At 33.2% G+C, this 13,204-nt stretch overlaps 1 protein-coding gene across 1 annotated transcript in view; it reads right to left on the bottom strand.

The window, feature by feature from the left end:
* Positions 1–701: 701 nt before the first annotated feature.
* LOC123563943 (sperm-tail PG-rich repeat-containing protein 2-like) overlaps positions 702–13,204 on the bottom strand; it is a 201,017-nt gene continuing 188,514 nt past the window's right edge. The window contains exon 12 of the mRNA XM_045357122.2: positions 702–6,092. Coding sequence (XP_045213057.2) covers positions 5,961–6,092 — 132 coding nt within the window. The 3' untranslated portion in view covers positions 702–5,960. The remainder of the gene's footprint in view (positions 6,093–13,204) is intronic.

Raw genomic sequence — 13,204 nt, 5'->3', positions numbered from 1 at the left:
TTATAAGGCAAGTTATATGTTTCTTTGTGATAAGGCAATGTATGTTTCTTGTTGGTAAGAAAAGTTCACTCTTGGTAAGATTAGGTGCTGTCTCACTGGAATATCACACCATAGACACATGACATGATACACCACCCAGTCCCATTATATACCGACATTGGCTACCAGTCCCCAGCACTGTCCTCTTAATGCAGAGCACTATTAAAGCAAGGAAGCTACTGAACCATTTTTCATATCTTTAGTATGATGTGGCCTGGCAGCGAACCTGTGACCTCTTTCACTCGAAGTGGGCGCTCAACCATTCGGCTCTTAGGTACCAGGTATATCTCTGTTTGTGATAATGCAACATGTATTTTTTTGTGGTTGGGTTTAGTCACAACACAATTCAGGTTGTATGGTAACTTGTCCATTGACCTTCCAACCGCTTCCTCACAAGGAATTCTGCACCCCAAGTTAGACATCAAACCTACATCAGTGAAAGGCAGTGACTCCAGGCAAGCACTTCAGATATTAAAGGCAACAAATACTTTTCTTGATGATATGGTAAGGTACAAGCTATACCTGTGTTCGCAACAAGACAGGTAATATGACTATTAATGATAGGGCTTAGTAAATTTCTCTTGGTTAAGTAACATGTTTTAGTATTGTGTCTTCACAGTACAGCCAATTACAATATTCTGATAAAAATACAAAACTAAAACTGCAGGTAAAACAATTTATTTTTAATACTTTTTTCAACATACAGTGTTGTCATGTAAAATAATACAAGTACAAAATGTTGGTTTATACTGTGATTAACAGATTTGTCCAACAACACAAGATACTATCAACTTTGATTTCTAATTCTGAGACAATCGCAGTCACACCATCAGTTTATTCTGGCTTACTTTAGCTCTGTAGTGATGAAAGCTATGAGCTTATTTCAATCACTCTTAAGTTCCTTTCTGTAAAAAAAACAACAAAACTGGTGTTATACTGAAAGGTTTAGTCATGACCCCAGAGTGGCCAATATTTCTACCAATGGACCGATGTTCCAAGCGGGAAATTCTGTTATCAACTACATCCAGATTTTTAGAATAACATCAACACATAAAATTTCTACCTTATGCAGTTGCATGCATCTTATCAAAAATTAATACCCAAATATCACAGAGTTTGGTCACATTCATTGTGAACTATTTCAAAATATAGTTAAAATAATATTTAAAAATATTATATAAAAAGATAATCAATTTAATAAAGCATCATAATACAATAAAACAAATGGAATGTAATACAGCATATGGACGGCTTAAGGTGTAAAGCTACAATTATCATAAAAGATAATTAAGCATAAATTAAGAACAGCAGCCTTTCAAAAATAAAATACAAGTATTCAAATCAATCTGGTATTTTCATGTAAAATATTCATAAATGCAGATATACACAAACAAGAGGGACAAGATGGCCCTAGGTCGCTCACCTAAGAAACACACCATAACAGTGTAAAACATGTTTGACCTAGTGATTTCATGGAAACAAATATTCTGACCAATTTTCATTAAGATTGGACCAAAAAATTGGTCTCTTGCGATAAAACAAGCATTTTCTTAGACATGACCTAGTTTTTGACCCTAGATGACCCATGTTCAAACTCAACCTAGATTTTATCATGGCAATCATTCTGACCAAAATTCATGAAGATCAATTGAAAAATACAGCCTCTATCACATACACAAGTTTTTTCTTTGATTTGACCAAGTGACCTAGTTTTTGACCTCAGATGACCCATATTTAAATTCACCTAGATTTCATTAAGGCAATCATCCTGACCAAATTTCATAAAAATCAATTGAAAAAAAAAACAGTCTCCAACGCATACACAAGATTTTTCTTTAATTTGACCTAGTGACCTAGTTTTTGACCTCAGATAACCCATATTCAAACTCGACCAAATTTAATGAAGATCAATTGAAAACTACATCCTCTATCGCATACACAATGTTTTTCTTCGATTTGACCTAGTGACCTAGTTTTTGACCCCAGATGACCCATTTTCGAACTCGGCCTAGATTTTATCAAGGTTATCATTCTGGCTAAATTTCATGAAGATCAGTTGAAAAATACAGCCTCTATCGCATACACAAGGTTTTTCCTTGATTTGACCTAGTGACCTAGTTTTTGACCCCAGATGACCCATTTTCGAACTCGGCCTAGATTTCATCAAGGCAATCATTCTGACCAAAATTCATAAAGATCAATTGAAAAATACCGCCTCTATCGCATACACAAGGTTTTCCTTTAATTTGACCTAGTGACCTAGTTTTTGACCCGAGATAACCCATTGAGAACTCGGCCTAGATTTCATCAAGGCAATCATTCAGACCAATATTCATGAAGATCAATTGAAAAATACAGCCTCTATCGCATACACAAGGTTTTTCTTTGATTTGACCTAGTGACCTAGTTTTTGACCTGAGATGACCCATTTTCGAACTCGGCCTAGATTTCATCAAGGTTATCATTCTGAAAAATATTCATGAAGATTTATTGAAAAATACAGCCTCTATCGCATACACAAGGTTTTTCTTTGATTTGACCTAGTGACCTAGTTTTTGACCCGAGATGACCCATTTTCAAACTCAGCCTAGATTTCATCAAGGTTATCATTCTGACCAATATTCATGAAGATTAATTGAAAAATACAGCCTCTATCCCATACACAAGCTAAATGACGACAGACGACAGACAGACAGACGCCGGACATCGAGCGATCAGAAAAACTCACCTGAGCATTGCTCAGGTGAGCTAAAAAACAGGTGCAACATCTAAAGTGTTCAATAGTTATGGGTTCTAGTGAATAAAGGCAAAAGAAAGTCTTACATGGATGAATATCATTTCAGTAATGGATGCCTAAAATAAAACTACTGCAGATAATTTCCTCTTATAGCATGCTTCAGTGCTAAATTTATATAAATAATCCCTAAATTATAAGCTATATACCCTATTTTCTATTAAACATAGCTTTATATATAATAGTGTCTAGAAAGTTGTCTGTTTCATATATATTTTCAAACTTACTTCAATATAATGCAGCATATTTTCTCTCTGTGAAAATTAAGGTTCATGTATACACAAGAAACACGGCAATGCCACGAAACCAGGTTTTCAACACTTTTCATAAGAATAAACAAGAGTGCCAGAATGTCACAATATACGCCCGTCACAGCAAATTTCTTTACTCTAGCACCTGTATTTGCAGATGTAATTTTAATTTTGTGGTTGCTTAGTAATCATTGCAATTCTTTTGTTTTTCTAAGTCCACAAAAAAACTCCTTACCAGGTAGTGATACCTTAAAATACACCTAAAATTAGAAAGTAACAACTATGTTGTACCACAGAAAAGTGGTCTTGGTTTTTCCCTACGGTCAATTATAAAAAAGTTACAATATAAGTTATTTATAGTAACAACTAAGGGAAGTTAATCTTAAAAAAAAAAAAAAAAAAAAAAAAAAAAAAAAATACAAAAAAAAAAATTGTAAGTCCACACAGAAATCCTTACCAGGTAGAGATTGGTCAAAATACACCTCAAAATTGGATGTAACATGCATGTTGTACTACATAAAAGTGGTCTCGATTTTTCCCTACGTCTAGTAATGAAAAAGTTACAATATAAGCTATTTATAGTAACAACAAAGGGAAGTAATTCTACAGAAGGGAACTGCGCAAGACTCATGATGGTGTATAACTGTGCCAAGTTACATCAAAATCCCTCTATGCATGAAGATATGCTCTGGACAAAGTTTTCATTCTTGTATCCTTTGACCTCTGTGACCTTGACCTTAGACCTAGGGACCTGGTTCTTGTGCATGACACTCCGTCTCATGATGGTGAACAATTGTGCCAACTTTCATCAAAATCCCTCCATGCATGTAGAAGATATGCTAACCCTAACCCTAACCTAACCCTAACCCTATTTTTAGTAACAATGACCTTGACCTTGATCCCAGAAACCCCAAAATCAATCCCAAGCTACAACTTTATATAAGTTTTCTATACACCAAGTTTCATCATGATAGCTCATTCCTAAGTTAAGTTATTGACCGGAAACCCTTTTTCTATTTTAAGTAACAGTGACCTTGACCTTGACCCCAGAAACCCCAAAATCAATCCCAGCCTTTGTCTTGACATAAGCTACATACATACCAAGTTTTATTCAAATATCTTTACCGAAACAAAAGTTATTGACCGGAAACACAAGTTTGACGCCGCTGCCGCCGCCACCGCCACCGCCACCCACCCGCCCGCCCGACCGACATCTACCCCAATCTAATAACTCAGGTTTTCGTTGAAAACCTGGTTAACTAGAACAAAATGTACAAGTTTGAATGAGTAATATGTCTTATATAAAATGATCATTCATCAACATTCCTAATGATACATTCTCCATCTAAATACCGCTCCTCAACACATACAACATCTCTGTTCTTAAATTCTGTTCAGATTTTCCCTCTGGCATTCATATACCTTAATATATTAATATTTCCCACAATCTAATAAATTGCAAGATTGCATTCAATCTATACTACTTAAGATAATGGGAAAGTTATAATTTCCCATGCAAAAATGATAAAACTAATTTCAAATGAAGACACAAGATTCTTATCATATAATGATCTAACTTATTATAAACATCATCATCTTCATAGACAATTTAATTGAAAAGGGTTTTAAAACTTATGCTGAATTAATAACTAAAATACCAATGCTTGATAATTCTCCAATCTTTTGCTCTCATTTCAATAAAATATGAAAATTTTAAGACTCTTTAAGTAGAAAATTTATTTTTAATGAGTGCAGAGCTTTTCAAATGAAACTGCAGAATGAATAGAACAGAATTCTTTTTATTCCTAAAACTTTAGCATATGTTTATGTAATTTGAGTTTTGCCTGAAATATCAACTGTATGCAGTTAGATAATGTACTTGACATTAAAGCAGTTTAAAATGTCTTTAAACCTGCTACCCTTAACATCATGTTTAGCATGTTACGATTTAAACATGTATCTGAAATAAATATGATGTGTCAAGTATTTCATAGTTTTTAGCATATTTCTATCATATACTTTAGTTTAAAAACTGTACTTCTAAGTTAAAATCACACAGGTACTGTAAAAAGTATCAAAATTAATGACACAACATTAAAGAACTCAAAAGCCTTTTTCTCTTAGCAAAATGGTTCTTTTTACATGACAATGCACAAATAGCACAGCTCCATAAAAATTATGCAATCTTAAATATTGCCACATATTCAATCATGATAAAAAAGATACAAAGATCTGCCATGTTTTTCTTGGTAGAAAATGTCAAAACGATTTCCCACTTATGTTTGCCATATCTCTCTATTAAAGAACACATCAAATATTTATACATTTAAAACAGTCCTTCACATATAACCTACACATATTTTTGACAGTTATGCCTGTAAAACATTAAAAAGCAATTTCTAATTGGAAAATTTATGTCAACATCTGTCTAAAAATAGATTTGATTGAAACAAGCAAACAATAAATATTTTGTAAGCGCAGAATAAAATATGGCCGGAAAACTGGAGTCTTTCAACATGCCATAATCTTATAACAGTCAGTCATTTATTAATTTTTGTGGAAAATATGCTTTATAAAACAAAGAGGAAAGATTTTTGTCTCATAACATGGCAGAAATTACACAATACTGATTTCATCAAAAGCTGGCTCGATGTTTTGCTCTGCCGCCTCCAACTATAGATCTATATTAAGAATCATAACTGGCATTTTCCAAAGTTTTATTTTCACATACAGGTTTTCAAGTAAGGCGTCATAATTCTTGATATGACAAAAGCATTCTGAAAAATTCTGTCATCTAATATTTCCATAATTTTCTTTTTGAGTAAAGATAAGATCAATGATTATATCACAATAAAGGGAGGTAATTCCACAGTTCTTTATACTCCAAGTAAGAATGCATGTTTGGCTGTTCCAGCATTGTGAACTGAGTCTATCTGAGGTGTTATTGGATTGTTCAATGTGGCATTGAAAGTTCCCTTCAGTACTGTATCTTGGATCAGGGGAGAGAACTGAAAATAGAAAAGTAAGAATTGTTAAGGCAAGGGCAGTTACTAATGAAATTTCTAAAGATAATATGGTCAGAGTATGTTGGTTGACAGGAAATAATGAAGTGTCACAAAGGTTACAAGCCATCACATCCCTACCAAAAGGATAAAGAAAGGACAGTAATTGATGTGGCAACGCTAAAATTACCAAGTAACAAGAGCACCGCCTTGCGGGTGCTGACGCTAATCTGATTTTTTTATATAATAGAAATATTGTCCTACCACAGATTTTCTAAGTCTAAAACTCTTGCAAAACTCAGGATAGAGTTATGTTTCTTGATGTACAGCGTCCGCTTATGATGGTGAAAAATTGTTGCAAGTTTTAAATCAATAGCTTTGATAGTTTATGAGAAAAGCTGACTTAAACATAATACTCAACCAAGAGAACTGATATTCTAAGTCCAAAAGGGGCAATAATTATTGCAAAAAGCAGGATGGAGTTATGTTTCTTGATGTACAGGGTCAGCTTCTGATGGTGAACAAGTGTTGCAAGTTTCAAAGCAATAGCTTTGACAGTTTAGGAGAAAAGTTGACCTAAACATAAAACTTAACCAAGAAATCTGATACTTTCTAAGTACAAAAGGGGCCATAAATCTTGCAAAAAGCAGGATGGAGTTATGTTTCTTGCTGTACAGGGTCAGCTTATGATGGTGATCAAGTATTGCAAGTTTCAAAGTAATAGCTTTGATAGTTTAGGAGAAAAGCTGACCTAAACATAAAACTTAACCAGGCAACGCTGACGCCGACGCCGATCAAGTGATGACAATAACTCATCATTTTTTTTCAAAAAATCAGATGAGCTAAAAATGGTACATTTTGTAATCTAGAGTTATCTTGTTTAATTACATCTAAACCTCTAAACTGTGTTTGTTGTGTTAGAAAAGCTTATTTTCAAATCAACTGAGAACAAAAAATCCTGCAGCTGAAAGAGTTTCACTTTCTTTTAGCCGACAGGTACTGGATATTAAAATTCTACCATAAAATAACTACCGTATTTCCCAAGCAATAATAGAAGAAAAAAACCTAACAAGCTGTCACGATATATTTTGAAAGAATGCAGAATGATTTCACGCTAATACTCAGTTTTCTGAATTTTAAAGATAAGACAACTGACATAAGCAGTTTTATTATAAAAGAAATTATGTTTAACGGCAAAAACATGGTTCTCCCCGACATTACATGTAGGCATGTTGTTAAAAACACCGTCTTTTTGTCTCTAATACGAGGGGCAAACTTCTTTATTAATAAAGAGTGTCTAGACAGACTGAATATAAATGTACCTTTCATCAATAAGAATGCATAATTAAAATAATCCATCTTAATCTAAGCTACACGCAAATAGATACATTTGTATTCCTGAAAATTTGGTGAAAAAAAAATAAAAAAGCAAGTTTTGCTAGATGCGCATGTATTTCATTTCCTGAAACAAAACATCTACATATGAAATTAACGTCACAAGCTTTAGATTGAGATTCTAACAATAAATACACATATAAAACTGTCTTAATTTGCCTTTAATAATGGAGAAATTCCCTTTCATGTTCAGATATCAATTATCATAATGTGCCTGGATGTATTAATAATGAAAACTTTGAGCAACATCACATCAAACTGTACACAAGTGTCTTAGAAAATACAAAGCGGCATCACTTAAGGAGATAATTATTTGAAACTATAACTATAACTCTACAATTTTCTGCTGTCTTGAATTCTCAGATAGAGTACTGTCAATATCATACACACTGGGTAATAAAAATATCATTTATCTATTTCAACCCATATTTATTGAGGAAAAAATCAAGCAAAATTTAGGATGTTCATTTCCATGATTCCTATCTCAAGCAATTAATTAGACATATAAATTATGATAACCTATCTACCCTCGTAATTCTTTTTTAACATTAACAAGTTATACATGCATGAGAAAAAAATACCAGAAAGTCAAAATCAATCAATTTTATTTCTTATCAAGCACTGTTTATAGGCTGATAGAGACTAATCTATTTCTACCATGATTCATTACATCAGACTTCCTGCCTTTATACAGAAATAGCAATATTATCTTTAAAATGCAATATAAAAATCAAAAATCAGCAGAATTTATGAATTCAAAGTCATGATAAGCCTTTTATTCAAAGTTTGATGTACAATTTACCAAACAGCCATTCAATTCCGGTTGCTGGGAACATAAAAAGATAAATTTGAAATTTGCGTCATCAAAATTTTACTAATTCGCGTTTAAATGGCCTCTAATGTATTCATCTTCGACTGACTTTTTCAAATTTGTTATCTCTGAATCATACAAATTAAAAAATAAATACAACTTATCTGATAGTTTTAGAAGCTTTAAAAGAAAGAGCTGACCTGCTGCTGACTTCTTACCAATTAACTTGCAATTAAAATCAGGGCAAAAGATTACGGTATTGACATTTGAGAAAAGTAATCATTTCCCTCAATGGATCAAAATTCTGTTCCAAATATTTCATGCCACTGATTAATGGAAGCAGCAATTTATGTCTGTTAATTTTTAAAGGCACTCCATGGCATTCTTACCTTTTTTATTTAGATAACAGACTGTGTTCAAATTTACAAAAAAAAAAAAAACACACACACATAAAAAAAATGCACACAATCCTTAAACACAAACTATCAAGATTAATGTCTAAGATTTACTTGTAATAATTTTGTACAGGGAACAGGCAAGCAAAAATATTACTTTTATTATTATCTTTTTATTGGGAGATGGTTTGTGTAATAACTCACACATAACCCTTGCTTAAAGATTTAATTTCCAATTAAATGACGTCTTTCAAACAGAAGCACACACACAAACAAGAGGGCCATCATGGCCCTATACATCGCTCACCAGAGTTGATCTGGCCTACTGACCTAGTTTTTGACCCCACATGACCAAGAGCTGAACTTGACCTAAAGATCATCAAGACAAACATTCTGACTAAATTTCATAAACTGTGGCCTCTAGAGTGTTCACAAGCTTTTCCTTGATTTGACCAGTGACCTAGTTTTTGACCCCACATGACCCAGATTCGAACTTGACCTATAGATTATCAAAACAAACATTCTGACTAATTCTCATGGGTTTCAAACTTAAATTGTGGTCTCTAGAGTGTTGAAAAGATTTTCCTTTGATCTGGCCTAGTGACCTAGTTTATGACCCCACATGACCCAGATTCAAACTTGACCTAGAAATGATTAAGACAAACATTCTGACCCAGTTTCATAAAGATTGAGTCACAAATGTGGCCTCTAAAGTGTCCACAAGCTTTTCCTTTGATTTGACCAGGTGGCCTAGTTTTTGACCCCACATGACCCAGATTCAAACTTGACCTAGAAATCATCAAGCCAAACTTTCTGGCTAAGTTTCATAAATATTGGGTCACAACTGTGGCCTCTAGAGTGTTCACAAGCTTTTCCACTGATCTGACCTACTTTTTGACCCAACATGACCCAGATTCAAATTTGACCTAGTGATCATCAATACTAACATACTGATCAAGTTTCATAAAGACTGGATCACAAATGTGGTCTCTAGAGTGTTCACAAGCTATTTCTTTGATCTGATGTCCTGACCTAGTTTTTGATCCCACATGACCCAGTTTCAAACCAGACCTAGAGATCATCAAGACAAACGTTCTGACCAAGTTTCATAAAGATTGGGTCAAAAAATGTGGTCTCTAGAGTGTTCACAAGCTTTTCCTTTGATCTGACCTAGTTTTTGACCCCACATGACCCAGTTTCGAACTTGACCTAGCAATCATCAAGACTAATGTTCTGACCAAGTTTCATAAAGATTGGGTCAAAAAATATGGTCTCTAGAGTGTTCACAAGCTTTTCCTTTGATCTGACCTACTGACCTAATTTTTGACCCCACATGACCTGGTTTCGAATCTGACCTAGAGATCATCAAGACAAATACTCTGACCAAGTTTCATAAAGATTGGGTCAAAAATGTGGGCTCTAGTGTGTTCACAAGCTTTTCCTTTGATCTGACCTACTGACCTAATTTTTGACCCCATATGACCCAGTTTTGAATTTGACCTAGAGATCATCAAGATTAACATTCTGACTAAGTTTCATAAAGATTGGGTCACAAATGTGGTCTCTAGAGTGTTCACAAGCTTTTCCTTTGATCTGACCTACTGACCTAGTTTTTGATCCCACATGACCCAGTTTCGAACTTGACCTAGAGATCATCAAGACAAACATTCTGACCAAGTTTCATAAAGATTAGGTCACAAATGTGGCCTCTAGAGTGTTCACAAGGCAAATGTTGACGGATGACGCTCGCCGGACAATGACTGGTCACAATAGCTCACCTTGAGCACTTTGTGCTCTGGTGAGCTAAAAAAACAGGGGCAACTACAAATACACTTAGTGAGCTCAAAAATTGCAAACAACATTGTATATTTGTATGTTTCCATCCAATATTCTGTACAGCTAATTTCCATCTAATTTATGTGAACATTAGCTTTCATAAGTGTTAACGAAGATAATGTAAATGTTTTGCCATAATGAAAAAGAATTCCAAAATTAATGTAACAGGAAAGTGTTAAACCTATAACACTAGTAAATTCATTAAATACACAGAAGCAGTGCTAGATGGTGTCAAAGATTTCATTAACTTTCATAAAACATTATTTTCTTAATTCAGACCTGGAAACTGTTCAGTAACGTATCTATTTTGTAATGATTTCCTCTGTGAAGTGTACAACATTCTGCACATGTTAAATCATGCCCTTGATATTTCTCATTAGAAAGCAAAGGGCACTGATTGAAGTGTCAGCAAATCACTGAATTTTATCCATCTAAACTGGTCTGTGTGCTTCTAAATATTCCCCCGCAAAATGTAGAAGGAAGCACTGCCACAAAATTGGAAGGAGCAACCATACCACATCTACTTGTGTCTTCATATCCAACTGACAATAGCCTTCAACTATGAACTTACTGGTAAAGAGAAGAACAAAAACAGAACAACAGTTTATGATTTCACTAGACAAGGACTCACAGTCTGCGGCCACTGCACCAGAAAGAAAAGCTCCTGCTTCACACAAATCAAGAAAAGGTATGACAGTTAAGTTCTTTTACTAATTACTTTCCCTTAATACATCATTAGCAGACGCAGATGCAGCTTAATTTTTCTAACAAACTATCAAAGCATAGCTGCTAATTTCTCATAGCTGGAATTTACTACATTCTATTACCACATGATGCATTCTTTACTTGCAGATTATTAAGTAAAAATATCAACATTAATTTCCAAAAGCATTTTGTGTAGACTTACAAAAAACACTTAATAATTTTTCAATTTTCATTGCAGCAATAAAGATATTAGTTTAATTAAATTCAAAATCTTGAACACATTTTCGTACTTTCCAATCTAGCTAAACAATTAGGTTTTTAGCGAATCCTGTCTTAAAGGTCTTAAGCCTGCTAATAACTGTATAATCAAGTGTCAATATAAGCCAATAACATAAGCACTAGATATTTAATTAATAATAATTAACTGTAATCATTTTCTGTAAAATTAAAATCTCTTTAAGCAAGTATAAATATCTTCTCTAAGTTTGCCCATCAATTCTATTTGCCTTTTCTATAGAGATCTAAACCAGTAACTCTTTTTCTCTTCCAGTACTGCTGTTGCATAGAAGTCCATAGTTCTCTAACTTGTTTTCTCTGTTCTGCCACTCATATTTTCTGTTTACTCTCAGGCTACCCCGGCGAAATGGAATTCATGAAATCATGAATTTTTCATCACCATTATGAATTATTCATGAACTGTTTTGGATCAATTCTTAATCTGACTTCATGAAGTTTTAAACATGAAGTGTCATTTGATCTACTTCATGAAGATATCAAGCATTATTGACAGATTCATGAAACCTTGAAATATTCATGAACATGTTTAAGAATGAATCAAGATTTTTTCATGAATGTCAATATACCTATAGAATTCAAGAAAAATTCTTGAAAAAAAATGATGAACATTTTATGAGCAGTTTAAGAATACAAAACATTCTTGATGTGTTCTTAAGAAAAAATCGTTTATGATCATAAAAGTACTAAAATTCAAAACCTTTTTGTTATCACATTCTTAATCTAATTCATGAAGTTTTCTGAAGTTCATTATCTAACTTCATGAGTTTTAATAATGAATTCATGACTGATTCATGAAACTTGAAATAATTCATAATACATGTTTAAGAATGAATCAAGATTTTTTCATGAATGTCAATATACTATAGAATTCAAGAAAAATTCTTGAAAAAAATGATGAACATTTTATGAGCAGTTTAAGAATACAAAACATTCTTGATGTGTTCTTAAGAAAAAATCGTTTATGATTCATTAAAAGTACTAAAATTCAAAACCTTTTTCTAGTTTGTACCAGTTCTTGAACCCAATTAGGAGTTTCTGAACTGTTCATTCATTAACATAAAACTAGGTTTTCCTTTTACAATAATGAATAAGTTCATGAACTGTTATGAATGTTCATGAACATACATTCATAATGTCCATGATCAGTTTCCATTATTTTGTTGCATGCTGGGAATTTTTGCACATGTGATTCAGCAATTTTTTAGAAGTTTGTGCAGCAAATGAGAAGGAAATATTTATCATACTACAGTAAGGATGGTTAAAGGAACATGAGTAATGAATATCAATAAGTAATTATGGTGTGTCATAATTGTTCATTTTAAAAAATATAAAATCTTTTAAAATGTCACATGTTTTCATGACCTGAACAAATTTTAGCTAGTATCTAATCTGAATGTCAATCTTGAGATTAAAGTAAATTTTACATTTTTGTATTCTATACAGCAATAACTATTGTTTACTTCTTACTGTGCTCCCAATCCCACTCTTGTTTATTGTTTGACTCAACATGTCATTTGTTGCGGGTGGAAAATGTCATTGTCTCAGTGACTCAGCAGAGACTAAAACAATAGAAGAATTCCATTACATGCAGATCTGTCAGGTTTCATAGTGTTACACTCCTACCAGGTTACCTTGACAAGTTCATGAAACTTGTTTTTTTAACAGAAATTGTTCATGAA

This window comes from Mercenaria mercenaria, chromosome 2 (genome assembly GCF_021730395.1).
Source record: "Mercenaria mercenaria strain notata chromosome 2, MADL_Memer_1, whole genome shotgun sequence".
Taxonomy (NCBI): Eukaryota; Metazoa; Mollusca; class Bivalvia; order Venerida; family Veneridae; genus Mercenaria; species Mercenaria mercenaria.
Note: the sequence above shows the minus strand (reverse complement) of the source record. Positions and strands in the feature narration are given on the sequence as shown.